Source organism: Salvelinus alpinus, chromosome 36, assembly GCF_045679555.1.
Source record: "Salvelinus alpinus chromosome 36, SLU_Salpinus.1, whole genome shotgun sequence".
Classification (NCBI taxonomy): domain Eukaryota; kingdom Metazoa; phylum Chordata; class Actinopteri; order Salmoniformes; family Salmonidae; genus Salvelinus; species Salvelinus alpinus.
The window spans coordinates 13858817-13876610 of NC_092121.1; the positions used below are offsets into that span (position 1 = coordinate 13858817).

General features: G+C 45.5%; 1 protein-coding gene across 1 annotated transcript in view; it reads left to right on the top strand.

Annotated features, from left to right (window-relative positions):
• The window catches only part of LOC139565525 (glutamate receptor ionotropic, NMDA 2B-like), a 102798-nt gene that overhangs the window by 52172 nt on the left and 32832 nt on the right, over positions 1-17794 (top strand). The window contains exons 4-5 of the mRNA XM_071385937.1: positions 16110-16253; positions 16642-16912. Coding sequence (XP_071242038.1) covers positions 16110-16253; positions 16642-16912 — 415 coding nt within the window. The remainder of the gene's footprint in view (positions 1-16109; positions 16254-16641; positions 16913-17794) is intronic.

A 17794-nucleotide genomic window follows, 5' to 3' on the forward strand; every position in this document is an offset into this window, starting at 1 on the left:
TTTCCCTGCCTCCACCTGTGGATGTGATGATGTCTTTTTAGACAGCTTGATGACAGACTGCGGTGTTAGTTGAGGATCAGTTTGGCCCTTCTAGCACACTGTGGTTGAAGGCAGTCTTTGAACACCTTACTGTCTAACAGTCAAAGACAGTGTAATACAATCACAGTGGCTGTAGAGCCCCGAGCCATGGTACAGGATCAGACCCTGCTGCTCTGTCTGTGGCACTGAGACTTTTACAGCTCTGAATACAGAGCAAAGGCCATGAACAAAGACAATTAGGATGCTGCCATTCAGGTTCAAAACAAATTTCTCCCGACTGATCCTGCTCACTGGCTAGAACGAGATGCAGCAGATCTCATTGGAATAAGGATGGCACTGGAATTGACCTCAAGTGTGTGAGATGTGTGGGTGTGTATGTGGGTTAGACAGTGTGTGTGTGTGTGTATGTGTGTGTGTTAGGGGGTGGGTGTGTGTTTGTTGTGTGTGTGGGTAAGAGTGTGTGTGTGCCTGCAAACTATGCGTACAAGTGCATCATTGCGACGAGTGGATTTTTTGTTCACACTAATGGCATCTTTAGCAAGACTGTTACGATGGAAACCACGTTACCACGGAAACGCAACCTGTCTCTATGAATTGGAAGTATATCTCTCCCTCTCTCAGCCCCTCTCTCTCTCTTTTCCTATCTCTTGCCTTCTCTACCTTTCTCTCCCGACCTGATAGTGCAGCTGATGCCAGTTGAGAGGTGTACACATCAGGGAGAGAGAGAGAGAGAGAGAGAGAGATAAAGTGTGTGGGTTAGAGGTGAGGAGTGGGGGCAGAGGTCATGAGTCATGAGGCAGAGAGCAGCAGCTGTGAGAACTGTTGCTCTGAAAGAGAGAGGAGGATGTGTGTGTAAAGGAATAGACAGAAGGATGGATGGAGAATTGGGGCAAACGTTGAACTGAAAGAGTAAGTAGTGGGTAGTTGGAGAAATAATTGCTCACACAATTGGGTGGAATGGAGAGATGGAGTGAGAAAGGGGTGAAAAAGTATGAAATCAAAATAGTTCGGATTGAGTCAGTAACGACAGAGTTAGAGGAGAGAGAGATGGAGAGAGAGAGAGAGAGAGAGAGAGAGAGAGAGAGAGAGAGAGAGAGAGAGAGAGAGATTGATTATACTCTTGTAAGTGCTTTTGGCATTATTGGAACAATGCTGTCCTCCCAATCCAGCCAATTTGAATTAACATTGTGGAGAGAGTGATTGAGAGAGAAATGGAGAACCTGGCAAAGAGATAGCAAGAGAAGGGTAACGGCGGATGCTGAGCGAAGGGGCGCTTTGGCAGTCAGACAGAGAGGGAGTGAGTGAGGGTCTGGAAGGAGGACAGAGAGATGGATATAAAAAGAGGGGTTTTAAGTAGGACAGAGATACAGTGAGCTCCAAAAGTATTGGGACAGCGACACATTTGTTGTTGTTTTGGCTCTATACTCCAGCACAAATATCATACCCCCAAGACATGCTAACCTCTCACCATTAAAATAACAGGGGATGTTAGCATTTTTTCGGGGTATGATATTTATGCCTCTGTAACTTTCTCACTTATCATTATTAACAATTCATTCCTTAATCATGGTAGAATCCACATTAATGTAGAACTGTTTAGAAACATATTATATTCTTATTTACAATAAAAGTGAGTCCAAAATTACACAATACATTATTTACCATTAATTTCAATTTGGCACAAAATAATCTGAAACACAACCAAAACAAACAACAAATGCATCCAACAAATTTATAGAGTCACAAGCTTGATGTAGTCATGGGCCCAAATACTTAACTTTTGACTACTTTAATACACATACAAGTGAATTTGACCCAATACTTTTGGTCCTCTAAAATGTGGGGACTATGTACAAAAAGTGCTGTAATTTCTCAATCGTTTACCTTATATGAAAATACGCTCAAATTAAAGCTCATAGTCATTGTATGATTTCAAATCCAAAGTACAGAGACAAAACAAATCAAAAAATGTCAAGGCGCCAGTACTTCTGGAGCTCACTGTAGATGGTTAGAGACAAAGAGAACAAGATAATGGTAGGGTGTGGAAGAAGTTCCTAATGCCTTGATCACACCGACAGCGTCATTGCATTTTGGTACACCAGAATTACATTCATTTCCAATGGAACGCTGTGTTTGCCTTGCAGCATTGCGTTGCGGAGGCAGTTTCAGTGCGTTTGGTGTGGTGCATAGGTTGGATTTATCGAACGTATGCGTCAAACTGTATGCGTAAACGACTTGACAGAAATGGTAGCAGAAGGTGAATGTTGAACTTTTGTTGCACACACATCCAGATGATGCTGCGTACTATTTTGCGCAATGACGCTGTCGGTGTGTTCGAAGTCCAAGAGAGATGGAGGGACACAGAGAACATGTGAGAATTTGAAACAAGGATGGGTCGATGGGAAGAGATTGAGAAAAAGGTGTGAGGGTCTGGTGGAGGAACCAGAAGAAGAGAGTGAGGGATGGATGGAGACAGAGAGAGAGAGAAGATGGTGAGAGCGTGAGAAGCTGGAAGGGGAGCAGATGGGAGACAGAGAGAGAGAGAGAGAGAAGATGGTGAGAGCGTGAGGAGCTGGAAGGGGAGAGTGAGGGATGGATGGAGACAGAGAGAGAGAGAGAGAGAGAGAAGATGGTGAGAGCGTGAGGAGCTGGAAGGGGAGAGTGAGGGATGGATGGAGACAGAGAGAGAGAGAGAGAAGATGGTGAGAGCGTGAGGAGCTGGAAGAGGACAGTGAGGGATGGATGGAGACAGAGAGAGAGAGAGAAGATGGTGAGAGCGTGAGGAGCTGGAAGAGGAGAGTGAGGGATGGATGGAGACAGAGAGAGAGAGAGAGAGAGAAGATGGTGAGAGCGTGAGGAGCTGGAAGAGGAGAGTGAGGGATGGATGGAGACAGAGAGAGAGAGAGAGAGAGAGAAGATGGTGAGAGCGTGAGGAGCTGGAAGGGGAGAGTGAGGGATGGATGGAGACAGAGAGAGAGAGAGAGAGAGAGAGAAGATGGTGAGAGCGTGAGGAGCTGGAAGGGGAGAGTGAGGGATGGATGGAGACAGAGAGAGAGAGAGAGAGGATGGTGAGAGCGTGGGGAGCTGGAAGAGGAGAGTGAGGGATGGATGGAGACAGAGAGAGAGAGAGAGAGAGAGAGAGAGAGAGAGAAGATGGTGAGAGCGTGAGGAGCTGGAAGAGGAGAGTGAGGGATGGATGGAGACAGAGAGAGAGAGAGAGAGAAGATGGTGAGAGCGTGAGGAGCTGGAAGAGGAGAGTGAGGGATGGATGGAGACAGAGAGAGAGAGAGAGAGAGAAGATGGTGAGAGCGTGAGGAGCTGGAAGAGGAGAGTGAGGGATGGATGGAGACAGAGAGAGAGAGTGAGAGAGAGAGAGAGAGAGAGAGAGAGAGAGAGAGAGAGAGAGAGAGAGAGAGAGAGAGAGAGAGAGAGAGAGAGAGAGAGAGAGAGAGAGAAGATGGTGAGAGCATGAGAAGCTGGAAGAGGAGAGTGAGGGATGGATGGAGACAGAGAGAGAGAGAGAGAGAGAGAGAGAGAGAGAGAGAGAGAGAGAGAGAGAGAGAGAGAGAGAGAGAGAGAGAGAGAGAGAGAAGATGGTGAGAGCATGAGGAGCTGGAAGAGGAGAGTGAGGGATGGATGGAGACAGAGAGAGAGAGAGAGAGAAAAGATGGTGAGAGCGTGAGGAGCTGGAAGGGGAGAGTGAGGGATGGATAGAGACAGAGAGAGAGAGAGAGAAGATGGTGAGAGCGTGAGGAGCTGGAAGGGGAGGAGATGGGAGACCGAGGAGAGCAGGAGAGATGGATCTGAAGGGACAGGGAGCAAGATGGGTGGAGAGATAGATGGAAGACAAATGTACTGTACACTCACAAGGTTATGAGCATTTGTCTCATTTGATTCCTTTTGCAAACTCAACTTCCTCCCTCCCGCCCTCCCTTCTCTCCCTCTCTCCCTCCCTCTCCCTGACTGCTGGCTGATTGAGGAGGAGTGACCCTGGACATATTGACTGAATCAGCCAGACAAATAAAACAAACATTAAGTGTTTTTTTAATACTGTATGGGAATACATTACTCTCAGGATAATACGCTGAACTAATTGAAATGAAAAGCCATAGATGGACGGTTGTCCTCTTTTGCTGAATTAGATTTGGTCATTTGATGGGGAATTTAATATTTGTGCTGTGAATGATTCATTCCTTTGTATTTAACTGCAGGTTAAACGTGTGTGTGTGTGTGTGTGTGTGTGTGTGTGTGTGTGTGTGTGTGTGTGTGTGTGTGTGTGTGTGTGTGTGTGTGTGTGTGTGTGTGTGTGTGTGTGTGTGTGTGTGTGTGTGTGTGTGTGTGTGTGTGTTAGTAACTATGTATATTTGACTTTTGGCTTCACACACGCAAATTAGCGAAGAGTTGATGAGGGAGAGTGGAGAACACACACAGGGACCTATAAGCATAACATCACTGTAGCGATGGTCTCAGTGTGCGTGGAGGCCAGGGGGTGTTGAGTCAGACGGCTAGTAGAATAATGAGGGATAAGAGGTGCCTCCGTACCTTAAAGGGCTTTGGCCCCATCTGATGACCCGCCGCCCAACTAATATCACTCCATTTGATATCTCACTGTGTAAATGGCCAGTGGCATGGTTCAGTAGGAGTGCTCTGTTAGCAGCGGTAGCAGTGGAGCGCAGGTTGCTGGGAGTCAGTGTTGTCTTGTGGATGTGCTGAGATTAGTATGTATAACGTAGAGCTACTGGCAATATCTGACTCAGACACAGCTATTTATTCGGGGTTTGTGGCTTCCATGCATCTTCGCTGGCAAAAGTGTCTGTATTTCAATTACAGATGGTGTCTGGATAGTTTCTCACAATATGAGAATAACCAGCTGAGATTCCAGTGTTTTATCTCAGTGTATTATTCAGGTCTGTGTTGTATCCATGAAGGACATTTTCTTTCAAGTAGTACATCAAGATGCTGAGCGTGAAATGGATAGCGTAGTCGTAGGGTGGCGTGTGTGTATGAGCGTGTGTGTACTGTGTGTGTGTGTGCGTGTCTGTAGGGTGTGTGTATGTGTGTGTCTGTAGGGTGTGTGTGTATGTGCGTGTCTGTAGGGTGTGTGTGTATGTGCGTGTGTGTAGGGTGTGTGTATGTGTAGGGTGTATGTGCGTGTCTGTAGGGTGTGTGTATGTGCGTGTCTGTAGGGTGTGTGTGTGTATGTGCGTGTCTGTAGGGTGTGTGTGTGTGTGTAGGGTGTATGTGCGTGTCTGTAGGGTGTGTGTGTGTGTGTGTGTGTGTGTGTGTGTAGGGTGTATGTGCGTGTCTGTAGGGTGTGTGTGTATGTGTGTGTATGTGTGTGTCTGTAGAATGTGTGTGTCTGTAGGGTGTGTGTGTATGTGTGTGTCTGTAGAATGTGTGTGTCTGTAGGGTGTGTGTACTGTACAGTATGTGCTCATGATGTCAATTTGTTGCATATATTTTTAGAATCTTTGGGAAATGTATTTATTGTATTCAGCTCAGATAGAGAGCGAGTATGGAACATGGGAGCAGAGATCAGGCAGGAAAAGAAAGAGAACGGAGGATAGAGGGAGAGATGGAGAAACGGATACATGTGGAAAAGTGGAGAAACAAAAGCTTTGCTTGAAATAGAGAAGTGTTTTTAATTAATTCCCAAAGAGAGACAGATTATCCTATTGTAGATATTCAGTTTCCAATAGCTGCTGCATACGAGCATCTTGTGGGAGTTGATACTGTCGATATGTTGAAGTGGCTGCCGTTGTTGAAAAACGACTGTACAGTATATTTTGCTCTGGCATCCCTAAATTCACTGTCATGTTGACTCAACCCCAGTTTGAATGTGAACTTGTCTTCCCGCTCAATGACAGAGAGAGGGAAAGCGTGTGAAAGAGGTATAGAGAAGGTGGCTGCCAGAGGCTTGTCTGTACTGTGAACACAGCTGGTGAGACAGTGTGCAGTCACAGTGTGGGAGAGGTATAGAGAAGGTGGCTGCCAGAGGCTTGTCTGTACTGTGAACACAGCTGGTGAAACAGTGTGCAGTCACAGTGTGGGAGAGGTATAGAGAAGGTGGCTGCCAGAGGCTTGTCTGTACTGTGAACACAGCTGGTGAGACAGTGTGCAGTCACAGTGTGGGAGAGGTACAGAGAAGGTGGCTGCCAGAGGCTTGTCTGTACTGTGAACACAGCTGGTGAGACAGTGTGCAGTCACAGTGTGGGAGAGGTATAGAGAAGGTGGCTGCCAGAGGCTTGTCTGTACTGTGAACACAGCTGGTGAGGCAGTGTGCAGTCACAGTGTGGGAGAGGAAGTGCAGCCTCACTCCAGCGTCTGTGCTGCTCTCTGCCCGCCTGCCGCTGTTAGGAGGATGGAGGGATGATAGCCAGTGGATGGATGCATGCAGGGTGGGTTGTAATAGGGTTTGAACAATATCACATTTTGATAATAGTGATGATAGGAATATAGTCGTTTAGCAGATGCTTTAATCCAATAAAGAGAAATTCCACGGTAACAGAATTACGCTGAGACTGGGCCACATACAGCATGCTGAATATGTGCTAACTTTAAGTCGCTTTGGGAAAATTCCATGGTAACAGATTTACGCTGATGTACAGTTGAAGTCGGAAGTTTACATACACCTTAGCCAAATACATTTAAACTCAGTTTTTCACAATTCCTGACATTTAATCCTTGTAAAAATTCCCTGTCTTAGGTCAGTTAAGATCACCACTTTATTTAATGAATGTGAAATGTCAGAATAATATTAGAGAGAATTATTTATTTCAGCTTTAATTTCTTTCATCGCATTCCCAGTGGGTCAGAAGTTTACATACACTCAATTAGTATTTGGTAGCATTGCCTTTAAATTGTTTAACTTGGGTCAAACGTTTTGGGTAGCATTCCACAAACTTCCCACAATAAGTTGGGGGATTTTTGGCCCATTCCTCCTGACAGAGCGGGTGTAACTGAGTCAGGTTTTAGGCCTCCTTGCTCGCACACGCTTTTTCAGTTCTGCCCAAACATTTTCTATAGGATTGAGGTCTATAGGATTGTGATGGCCACTCCAATACCTTGACTTTGTTGTCCTTAAGCCATTTTGCCACAACTTTGGAAGCATGCTTGGGGTCATTGTCCATTTGGAAGACCCATTTGCGACCAAGCTTTGACTTCCTGACTGACGGTCCCGTGTGGCTCAGTTGGTAGAGCATGGCGCTTGCAACGCCAGGGTTGTGGGTTCATTCCCCACGGGGGGACCAGGATGAATATGTATGAATTTCCAATTTGTAAGTCGCTCTGGATAAGAGCGTCTGCTAAATGACTTAAATGTAAATGATGTCTTGAGATGTCTTGAGATGTTGCTTCAATATATCCACATAATTTCCTTCCTCATGAGGCCATCTATTTTGTGAAGTGCACCAGTCCCTCCTGCAGCAAAGCACCCCCACAACATGATGCTGCCACCCCCGTGCTTCACGGTTGGGATGGTGTTCTTCGGCTTGCAAGCATCCCCCTTTTTCCTCCAAACATAACAATGGTCATTATGGCCAAACAGTTCTATTTTTGTGTCATCAGAAGAGAGGACATTTCTCCAAAAAGTACGATCTTTGTCCCCATGTGCAGTTGCAAACTCTAGTCTGGCTTTTTTATGGCGGTTTTGGAGCAGTGGCTTCTTCCTTGCACCTCCAACTGATTCAAAGGATGTCAATTAGCCTATCAGAAGCTTCTAAAGCCATGACATAATTGTCTGGAATTTCCCAAGCTGTTTGAAGGCCCAGTCAACTTAGTGTATGTAAACTTCTGACCCACTGGAATTGTGATACAGTGAATTATAAGTGAAATAATCTGTCTGTAAACAATTGTTGGAAAAATGACTTGTCATGCACAAAGTAGATGTCCTAACCGACTTCCCAGAACTGTAGTTTGTTAACAAGAAATTTGTGGCGTGGTTGAAAAATGAGTTTTAATGACTCCATCCTAAGTGCATGTAAACTTCCGACTTCAACTTCATATCAAGCAAAAACCATTGACATTAAAGTTTAACAGACCATAGAACTCTGTGGACAAGGAATACTTTTAACAATTTCCAGTGAAAATGTAACAAAGACACATTTACAGGAATAACTGTGCAAATACAAAGTTTGGTAACAGAATAAAACTGAGGGAGATTCTGTTACCAAACTTTGCATCTGCACAGTTTTCCCAGTAATTCTTTTAATTTATTTACCGTGTAAATTGTTCAAAGAAGTCATTGTTGTATCGTTTGTTAAACTTTATAATCAATGTTTTTTGTTTGGCATACATTTTTTTTTAAATCGGAGTGTAATTCTGTTACCATGGAAAGCGATTTGAAGTGAACATATATTCAGTATGCTGAATGTGGCCCATTGCAGGAAATGAACCTACCATTCTGGTGTTGAAAGCACCCTGATATGACGATAATATAACAAGTATATCTACTGGGGTCAAGTCCCGGTCACTCAATTTTTTATTATAGCTATACAGTTTTGGAAGGATCTCTTCAATGTTTTACATAATTTCATTTTATTCTACATTGTCCCACTTCATTAAAATAGAATTTTAGATTTCATCCATATGTATGCCAGCTATAACAAAGTAACCCTCTTTTTCACTCTCTACCCTTTCTCGTGTTATCTCTTCCTCTCGCCCCTCTCCCCCTCTCCCTCTGTTCTTCTTTCAAATTCAGTTCAAAGGTGAACTTTATTGGCTTATTGGCATGACTGCTGTGTTGCCAAAGCAGTTGAACACTGGATCAGCAGCACATCACTATAGAGCAGTCTCCTTTAATCCCCCTACACCTCTCTTTCCCTCCCTCCCTCCCTCCCTCCCTCCCTCCCTCCCTCCCTCCCTCCCTCCCTCCCTCCCTCCCTCCCTCCCTCCCTCCCTCCCTCCCTCCCTCCCTCCCTCCCTCCCTCCATACCTCTCACATTCAGGTTCAAAAGAGTCTTTATTGGCATGACATGGTTATACATGTACTGCTCCAGTGTTAACACACAGCTAGTGCAGTAACGACAACCTCTTCCTCTCTGTCTCACTATGTTCTGTATGTTCTCTTTCTCTCTCTCCAATATTACTTCTCTATATAGTTTTTTACTGTTGGTGGGTTCCATGGGCTCCTGAGTGGCGCAACACTGAGCTGTCACTGCAGTCCCTGGTTTGAATCCAGGCTGCAACACATCCGGCCGTGATTGGGAGTCCCATAGGGTGGTGCACAATTGGCCCAGCGTCATCCGGGTTTGGCCGGGGTAGGCCGTCATTGTTAATAAGAATTCTTAACTGACTTCCCTAGTTAAATAAAAACATGTCTGTGTACTATGCAGAATGTGTGAAAGAGAGAGATGTGAGGGAAGAGAGAGAGAATAGATGGGAGTGAATTAAACATTTTTGATGGTGGAAAGGAGGTTGCTGGGTTTACTGACATTAATGGGCCATTGTACCATTTACATATTGTTGTGTTTAAATAGCTTTGGCAGCGTCGCCTTTCATGCCAGTCTGAATCTCAGGGAGAGCCAGTGTGTGTGTGTGTGTGGGAGTGTGTGTGTGTGTGTGTGTGTGTGTGTGTGTGTGTGTGTGTGTGTGTGTGTGTGTGTGTGTGTGTGTGTGTGTGTGTGTGTGTGTGTGTGTGTGTGTGTGTGTGTGTGTGTGTGTGTGTGTGGGAGTGTGTGTATTTGTGTATGTGTGTGGGAGTGTGTGTTGGAGAGGGAGACAGAAAAAGGGAAGTATGAGAGGTGGAAAGAGATGCATGTCCTGTTGTCCCACTTCACAGACGGAGTCAGACCAAGTCAGAGAGTTAACAAGGGACTGATACTCTTAACAATTCATGAGTCCAGTGGCAGGTTGGATGCTCTCCCACCAGAACCTAAAAAGCCACAGCAGACACATGCCTCGTAGGAGTTTTGTCAGCCAGCCACGGCCCAAAGGCACGTTAGTGTGCCAGTGTCACGCCTGGCAGAACGAGGGCACACACACACGCACACGCACACACGCACACACACACACACACACACACACACACACACACACACACACACACACACACACACACACACACACACACACACACACACACACACACACACACACACACACACACACACACACACACACACACACACACACACACAGGACAAGCGACCTGGATATGGCAAGGGGACTGTTGTGGTATCAGTGATTTAAAAAGGAGGAGGGGTCTTGGGTGGCTCAGTGACAAAGCAGTGAGAGGCAGCTAGAGGAGGAGGGAGTGTGTAGATTGGCTTATTGTCTTACCCTGTCTTGTAACATGTTCCGCTTTGGAAATACTCCTGTCATGCCAATAAAGCAGATTTGAATTTTAATCTGGCTAATTGGTGGGAGCACGGGTAAGGAGGAGCTGTGAGGGAGGGAGAAAAAGGAGAAAGCGGGTGGTCTTTTCACACTGACAGTGACGGAGAGCGTGCTTACATGTTGCCTGAAAAATAACACATAGAAACTCAGACACTCGCTCACACAGAGACCTAGTTGACCTGTCTGAGCTGTCCATGAGGTGGGGATGTGTTCTGGGTGCAGGGTTAGGGGCGGAGGCTGACCACTGCCCCTGTCCTGCCCTGCTCTGCCGCCTGTGTGTGTGAGAGTGAACGCATTGAGGCAAACCTGGTGTTACCTCCAGCTCTGTGGGTGCTGGCACGGGGAGTCAGTGTCTGTTAGCGCAGCGATGTCTGAGTGTGAAGTGGCGAGACGCAGCCACAGCATGACCATGGCTCAGGGCCTGGTGTGGCGGAGAAAGAGGACAGGTGCAATTTAGGATGAGGGCAGAGAGAGAGGTAGGGAAAGAGAGAAATAGAGAAAGAGAGAAAGAGAGAGAGAGAGAGAGGACGTGCAGCAAAGGAATGACATTGGCCGCCTGCAAAGGACTAACCTACTGTAAGACGGGGGTTTTGAGTGCATGTCATGACCACAGGAGATGTTGTGGGCTGATCAGTATTTCTGCAGCCTTTTTATTAAGACAGAGCTGTTAATGGGTGGAAAGACGTCAAACTGCTGCAGCCCTCAGTTGGTTGCCGTCTAAACTTAGACAAGAAATGCGCCATAGAGAAACGATCTGTGTGAGTTAAGTGGTTCGGGTTTCAGTCAGCTAACGTCTCATGTCGAAAGGCAAAACAAAGAGCTCTCCGTTTTTTTCTTTGGTCTTCCGTTGGTTCCTCTTCTCTTTTCCCTGGAAGGGCTGCTGTGACGGGTGGTTACATTATAATCACAATCATGTTAGGGGAAAAATTAGCCAAATATTTTAATCAAGACCTGGGATTTTTTAATTAGGGTTCAAAAAGTAGTTAGAATAAGGTCAGCGCTAATTAGGTGATGGTCTGACAAATGTGAGAACTAATTAAGTCTGCATGTGTTTGATTAAAGATAAGGAGGTTTTTATGATAAGAAATATGATGATGAAGCATGAGAGCAGGGAAGAGAGGGGAAGAGAGAGGAAGAGAGGGGAAGAGAGGGGAAGAGAGGGGAAGAGAGGCAGGTCTCATTGAGGTAGAGATAATGAGTGAGTGAGAGAGCTGGAGAGAGACAGAGAGAGAAGGACATAATGAGACACAAGTGAGTGAACATGTTCATGACATTTTTTGAAATTCATTTTGATGATGTATTCTGAGTGCATTATTTGTGTTCATATCAGTGTGTTTGATTGGACAATTCTGTTAGCTATTATGTACTTTATGTATTGTGTTGTGTATGTATCCTGCACTGTACATTTTAAACAAGCTATTCTTCTAGCAAGACCCAGCTGTTCTCTCTCTCTCTCCCCCCTCTCTCTCGCTCTCTCTCTCTCTCCTGCTTGCTTTCTCTCTCACCCTCTTGCTCTCCTCTCTTTCTCTCCGTCTTGCTCTCCTTCCTCGCTCTTGCATCTCTACCCATCAGGCAGTGCAGAGCAGCAGTCAATAGCAACCCCCCCTCGCTCATGTTCAAAGAACCCTTTATAGGCAGGATAGAAATATGCATTGTCAAAACCTTGGAGCAGACAGCACACTCACACAAGTAGAAAAACAGCAATGGTGGTTATGAAAAAAATCAAATACACTTGAACATTCTTCAAAACGGCAAAAAAATCTATATTGTTGCTGAGGCAGGGACACCAGGTACTCTTACAGGCTTGCAGTAATGCAAAGCACACCCACATACGGAATACAATGTACATTGAATACTTGTGTGGGTTGGGGTGGCGTGGACTGTCTGTATATGCTATACTTTATATGCTGTACTGTAGGTAACTTTGTCCCAGATCTGTTTGTGTGCAGTCAGTGTACATAACATACTGTACTCCTTACGCTGTGCATAAATGTATCCCTGTGTATTTTTGCCTCTTGCATACATATTTTTGCCTTTTGCATACAGGGATGTGCCTGTATGCACGTATTCAGAGGCAGGGCTGGGAGAAGCTCCATTTCTTTGTAGGCATTGGTGTGTCCCTGCGTGTCTAATTGAAATACCTGAGTTATTGACTCTCTCCCTCCAAGTCAAATGGCAGCTTGGTGAGTGTGTGAGCTCTCTCATTGGACAGCTGTGGGGCAGGCAGCCAGGCAGAGAGAGGACCGATCTCCGGCTCTGTCAGATAGGGCTGGTAATAGCCAGGGACCTCACGATACGATGTTAGGTGCCAAAATGATATGTATTGCGATTCCCATGATTCTATATGTATTGTGATCCCATACTGCGATTTTATTCCGATTTTATGTTCCAAACATATTGCTCACTATACAGTGGGGCAAAAAAGTATTTAGTCAGCCACCAATTGTGCAAGTTCTCCCACTTAAAAAGATGAGAGAGGCCTGTAATTTTCATCATAGGTACACTTCAACTATGACAGACAAAATGAGAAAAGAAAATCCAGAAAATCACATTGTAGGATTTTTAATTTATTTATTTGCAAATTATGGTGGAAAATAAGTATTTGGTCAATAACAAAAGTTTATCTCAATACTTTGTTATATACCCTTTGTTGGCAATGACAGAGGTCAAGCGTTTTCTGTAAGTCTTCACAAGGTTTTCACACACTGTTGCTGGTATTTTGGCCCATTCCTCCATGCAGATCTCCTCTAGAGCAGTGATGTTTTGGGGCTGTTGCTGGGCAACACGGACTTTCAACTCCCTCCAAAGATTTTCTATGGGGTTGAGATCTGGAGACTGGCTAGGCCACTCCAGGACCTTGAAATGCTTCTTACGAAGCCACTCCTTCGTTGCCCGGGCGGTGTGTTTGGGATCATTGTCATGCTGAAAGACCCAGCCACGTTTCATCTTCAATGCCCTTGCTGATGGAAGGAGGTTTTCACTCAAAATCTCACGATACATGGCCCCATTCATTCTGTCCTTTACACGGATCAGTCGTCCTGGTCCCTTTGCAGAAAAACAGCCCCAAAGCATGATGTTTCCACCCCCATGCTTCACAGTAGGTATGGTGTTCTTTGGATGCAACTCAGCATTCTTTGTCCTCCAAACACGACGAGTTAAGTTTTTACCAAAAAGTTATATTTTGGTTTCATCTGACCATATGATATTCTCCCAATCTTCTTCTGGATCATCCAAATGCTCTCTAGCAAACTTCAGACGGGCCTGGACATGTACTGGCTTAAGCAGGGGGACACGTCTGGCACTGCAGGATTTGAGTCCCTGGCGGCGTAGTGTGTTACTGATGGTAGGCTTTGTTACTTTGGTCCCAGCTCTCTGCAGGTCATTTACTAGGTCCCCCCGTGTGGTTCTGGGATTTTTGCTCACCGTTCTTGTGATCATTTTGATCCCACGGGGTGAGATCTTGCGTGGAGCCCCAGATCGAGGGAGATTATCAGTGGTCTTGTATGTCTTCCATTTCCTAATAATTGCTCCCACAGTTGATTTCTTCAAACCAAGCTGCTTACCTATTGCAGATTCAGTCTTCCCAGCCTGGTGCAGGTCTACAATTTTGTTTCTGGTGTCCTTTGACAGCTCTTTGGTCTTGGCCATAGTGGAGTTTGGAGTGTGACTGTTTGAGGTTGTGGACAGGTGTCTTTTATACTGATAACAAGTTCAAACAGGTGCCATTAATACAGGTAACGAGTGTAGGACAGAGGAGCCTCTTAAAGAAGAAGTTACAGGTCTGTGAGAGCCAGAAATGTTGCTTGTTTGTAGGTGACCAAATACTTATTTTCCACCATAATTTGCAAATAAATTCATTAAAAATCCTACAATGTGATTTTCTGGATTTTTTTTCTCATTTTGTCTGTCATAGTTGAAGTGTACCTATGATGAAAATTACAGGCCTCTCTCATCTTTTTAAGTGGGAGAACATGCACAATTGGTGGCTGACTAAATACTTTTTTGCCCCACTGTATGTCTGCTGCAGAGAAACAAGCGAGATCATGAGAAAATGAGTTTTGATCAGTCATGGAAATAAAAGTGAAGACATGTTGGCTCACTGTTTAAAAAGAAGATAGAGAACAAGATATAGGATGAAAAATACAGGAGTTTTGGCACAGGTACAGCCGACTAGCGCTAGCTAACGCTACCTAGAAATATATATATATATTTATTATTTTTACAATTGTCAAGAAATAATATAGCGATATGTAACTGAATCGGTTATTCACCCCCTCACTACTGTCAGGGCTTCTGGGTGCTGCTGAGAGGAGGGTATACATGTGCATCCTGTCTGTCCCTGACAGCACCAATCGGCTGTGGGTTAGCAGCTGTGGCTGGCGCTGCCCTGACTCCCTGGCCCGCTGCTGCTCACTCACTCTGCAGTCTGTACCAGGTCACAGCCCACCAGCCACCCGCTCCCCTCATTGTTACCATAGACCCCCCTCCCTCCCCCTCCCTCCATACTCACCTTCTCTCACGATTCCATTGCTCTCTCTGACTAATTTCTCTCCCTCCTTCCTTTTCTGTCATTTCCTCTCTCTTTTACCCTCTTTGTTCCTCACCCAGCTTACTCTCTCTGTCTCTCTCTCCCTTTATCCTTCAGTGTTGTTCCCTCTCTCCTCTTATTATTTAGCCTCTGTGTTGTGGTCCAGTACAGTAGACTGCAGTGGCTGTTTGGGACAGACAGAGACACACTCCCTCCTCAGGCATTTTAATGTGTGCTAATCGATACCCCAGCGCTCAGGGAGGTGATAATTCGGACTGACCTTAATTATTGTTGTTGTAAATGAAGCCAGTCTTTATTTGGCTCTGGGTCCTTTTTCTCTCTCTTTTCTTCTTCTCTTTTCTTCTTCTCTTTTTTTTGCTAATGAACATTCTGCGGACTTCTGGCTCTCTGAATGACTGCATGGGCCAGTACATTAACACTGCTCTTAGAAAGAGAGGAGGGGAGCTGCAGGGGATCGTGTGGAGGAGGGGGGCTGGAAATTCAATTATAACTGTGTCCCGGCAGTAATTTCACTGGAATAAATGGGACAGGGAGCGGGAGAGGAGATAGAGAGAGATCACAGGAGAGAGGGACATGAGAAAGAAAGTGGCAAAAGGGGATGAGATGGGATGAAGGTAGTGTGTAGAGGGACACATGGAAGAGGGCTAGGGGGTCAATCATGGCTTAGTGGAGAGGAGGGTACAGTGGAAATTTACACTGGCTTAGACATGTAGAATATACTGTTGTGGAATATACTGTTGTGGAATATACTGTTTATTCACAGTTATTATGTACATGTATGATATATCATATATAAGTAGCAAACACACACAGCATACTTATTCACCCCTTTCCGCTGTGCCTTTTCAGTGGTTTAGTCTGATCTCATTCATGTGGAAACAAGGTAACGGATCAACCCATGTGTGTCCCCTGGGTTGTAGAGGTTAGGCTTTGATGTTGAGTGAAGCACGGATTCCTAAGCCAAAGAGATTTCAATACCCTGCCCGGCTGACAGACACACCTGGTTTTACACTCCGACGCACACACTGACACACACAGAAACATGGCCGCACACACACACACACACACACATACAGTATTGGGGGGAAGAACTGCAGAGTGTTGTCTAGACGTCTCCTCTCCAGTTCAATATTCAATGTGGACATGTAACATAGCATTACTAACCTCCACTCTTCTGTTCCCCCAGGATGACAACTCTATGTTCTTCCAGTTCGGCCCGTCCATCGAGCAGCAGGCCTCGGTCATGCTCAACATCATGGAGGAGTACGACTGGTACATCTTCTCCATCGTCACCACATACTACCCCGGATACCTGGACTTTGTCACCAAGGTAACTCACCAATACACGCCCTCACGACAGGGTAGCTCTCTCTCTTTCCCTCCTTCCTTTGAATACTGCCACCAGGCAGTCCATGAGCAGATTCTAACGTCACCGTGGACTTATAGTCTTAACTTCTAGGATAGTGATAGGAAGGCAACTACTCAACTTGTTCATGTAGTCAGGAAGTGTCCGTAGGTATTTAAATACTGTTCTGTCGAGAGAAATCAGATTGGCCTTGTCAAATGGCCCTTCAGCCCTCTCACACACCTCTATCTTCCTCAATGTCGTTGAACACTTTTTGTGATAACTCAATATTACATATTATCATACCCAACCCTACCTCTCACCCACCTACTTCTTCCTCCCTGGTCCCTCCGTCCCTCCCTCTACCCTGTAGATCCGGAGCACCATAGAGAACAGCTTTGTGGGCTGGGAGCTGGAGGAGGTTCTGCTGCTGGACATGTCAGTGGACGATGGAGACTCTAAGATCCAGAACCAGCTGAAGAAGCTGCAGAGCCCCGTCATCCTGCTGTACTGCACTAAGGAGGAGGCCAACACCATCTTCGAAGTGGCCCACTCCGTAGGGATCACGGGCTACGGCTACACCTGGATCGTCCCCTCGCTGGTGGCTGGGGATGCTGAAGTGATCCCTGCTGAGTTCCCTACAGGTTGGTTTGGAATAAGTTCTATGTGATTTATCTCCATTTAAAGTCTATGATTGGTTGCTGTTTTGATGTTGATTTATAGTTGGGAATATGTGGGACCAGGTAGCTGATACTGATCAAATCCTAACCTGAAATCCATGCACGCAACGCACATTTTTGGGTGCAAAATCTTACATTAATATTTCTGCATGATTTACGATAAATCATCGTAAATCGTTTGCATCTCAAGTTGATGGATATGGCCCTTAATAATATATTACCATGTTAGCTATGTAAAACATATGATTTGTGATGGTCGAGTGGGCGAGGTAATGAACATGTTTTTCTGCAGGTTTTAACTGTCCCTTGAGAAGGTTTGTCCTGCAAATTAGTCTGTGACAGATGGCAGATACTGCATGAATTAAGGGTGTTTTGTGTCAAACTGTCAAAATCAACACTTCAGTTTATCACTGTTTGATGAATTTACAGTATAGGCCTTACAGTAACCTTCAGAATGTGAATTGTCTCACTAAGTTCATAACTAATTGGGAGTAAAAATAATGTGGTACGCGATATAGTTAAGGCCTGGTGTTTGCGATGGTTCAGTGTGAAGCCAAGGTGCACGCGAACATGCCAATTTGCTAACGGGCACGCTAAATACTTTTCGGCCATATTTGATGGCCTCCAATCCTCATAGGTAATTCCACTGATGCGTTCCTTAAGTGGCACTCTGGAGAGCTACAGTATCTCACGTCCTCTATCCCTCTCTCCTCCTCCTCCTCCTCCTCTATCCCTCTCTCCTCCTCTATCCCTCTCTCTCTCCTCCTCCTCCTCCTCTATCCCTCTCTCCTCCTCCTCCTCCTCTATCCCTCTCTCCTCCTCCTCCTCCTCCTCTATCCCTCTCTC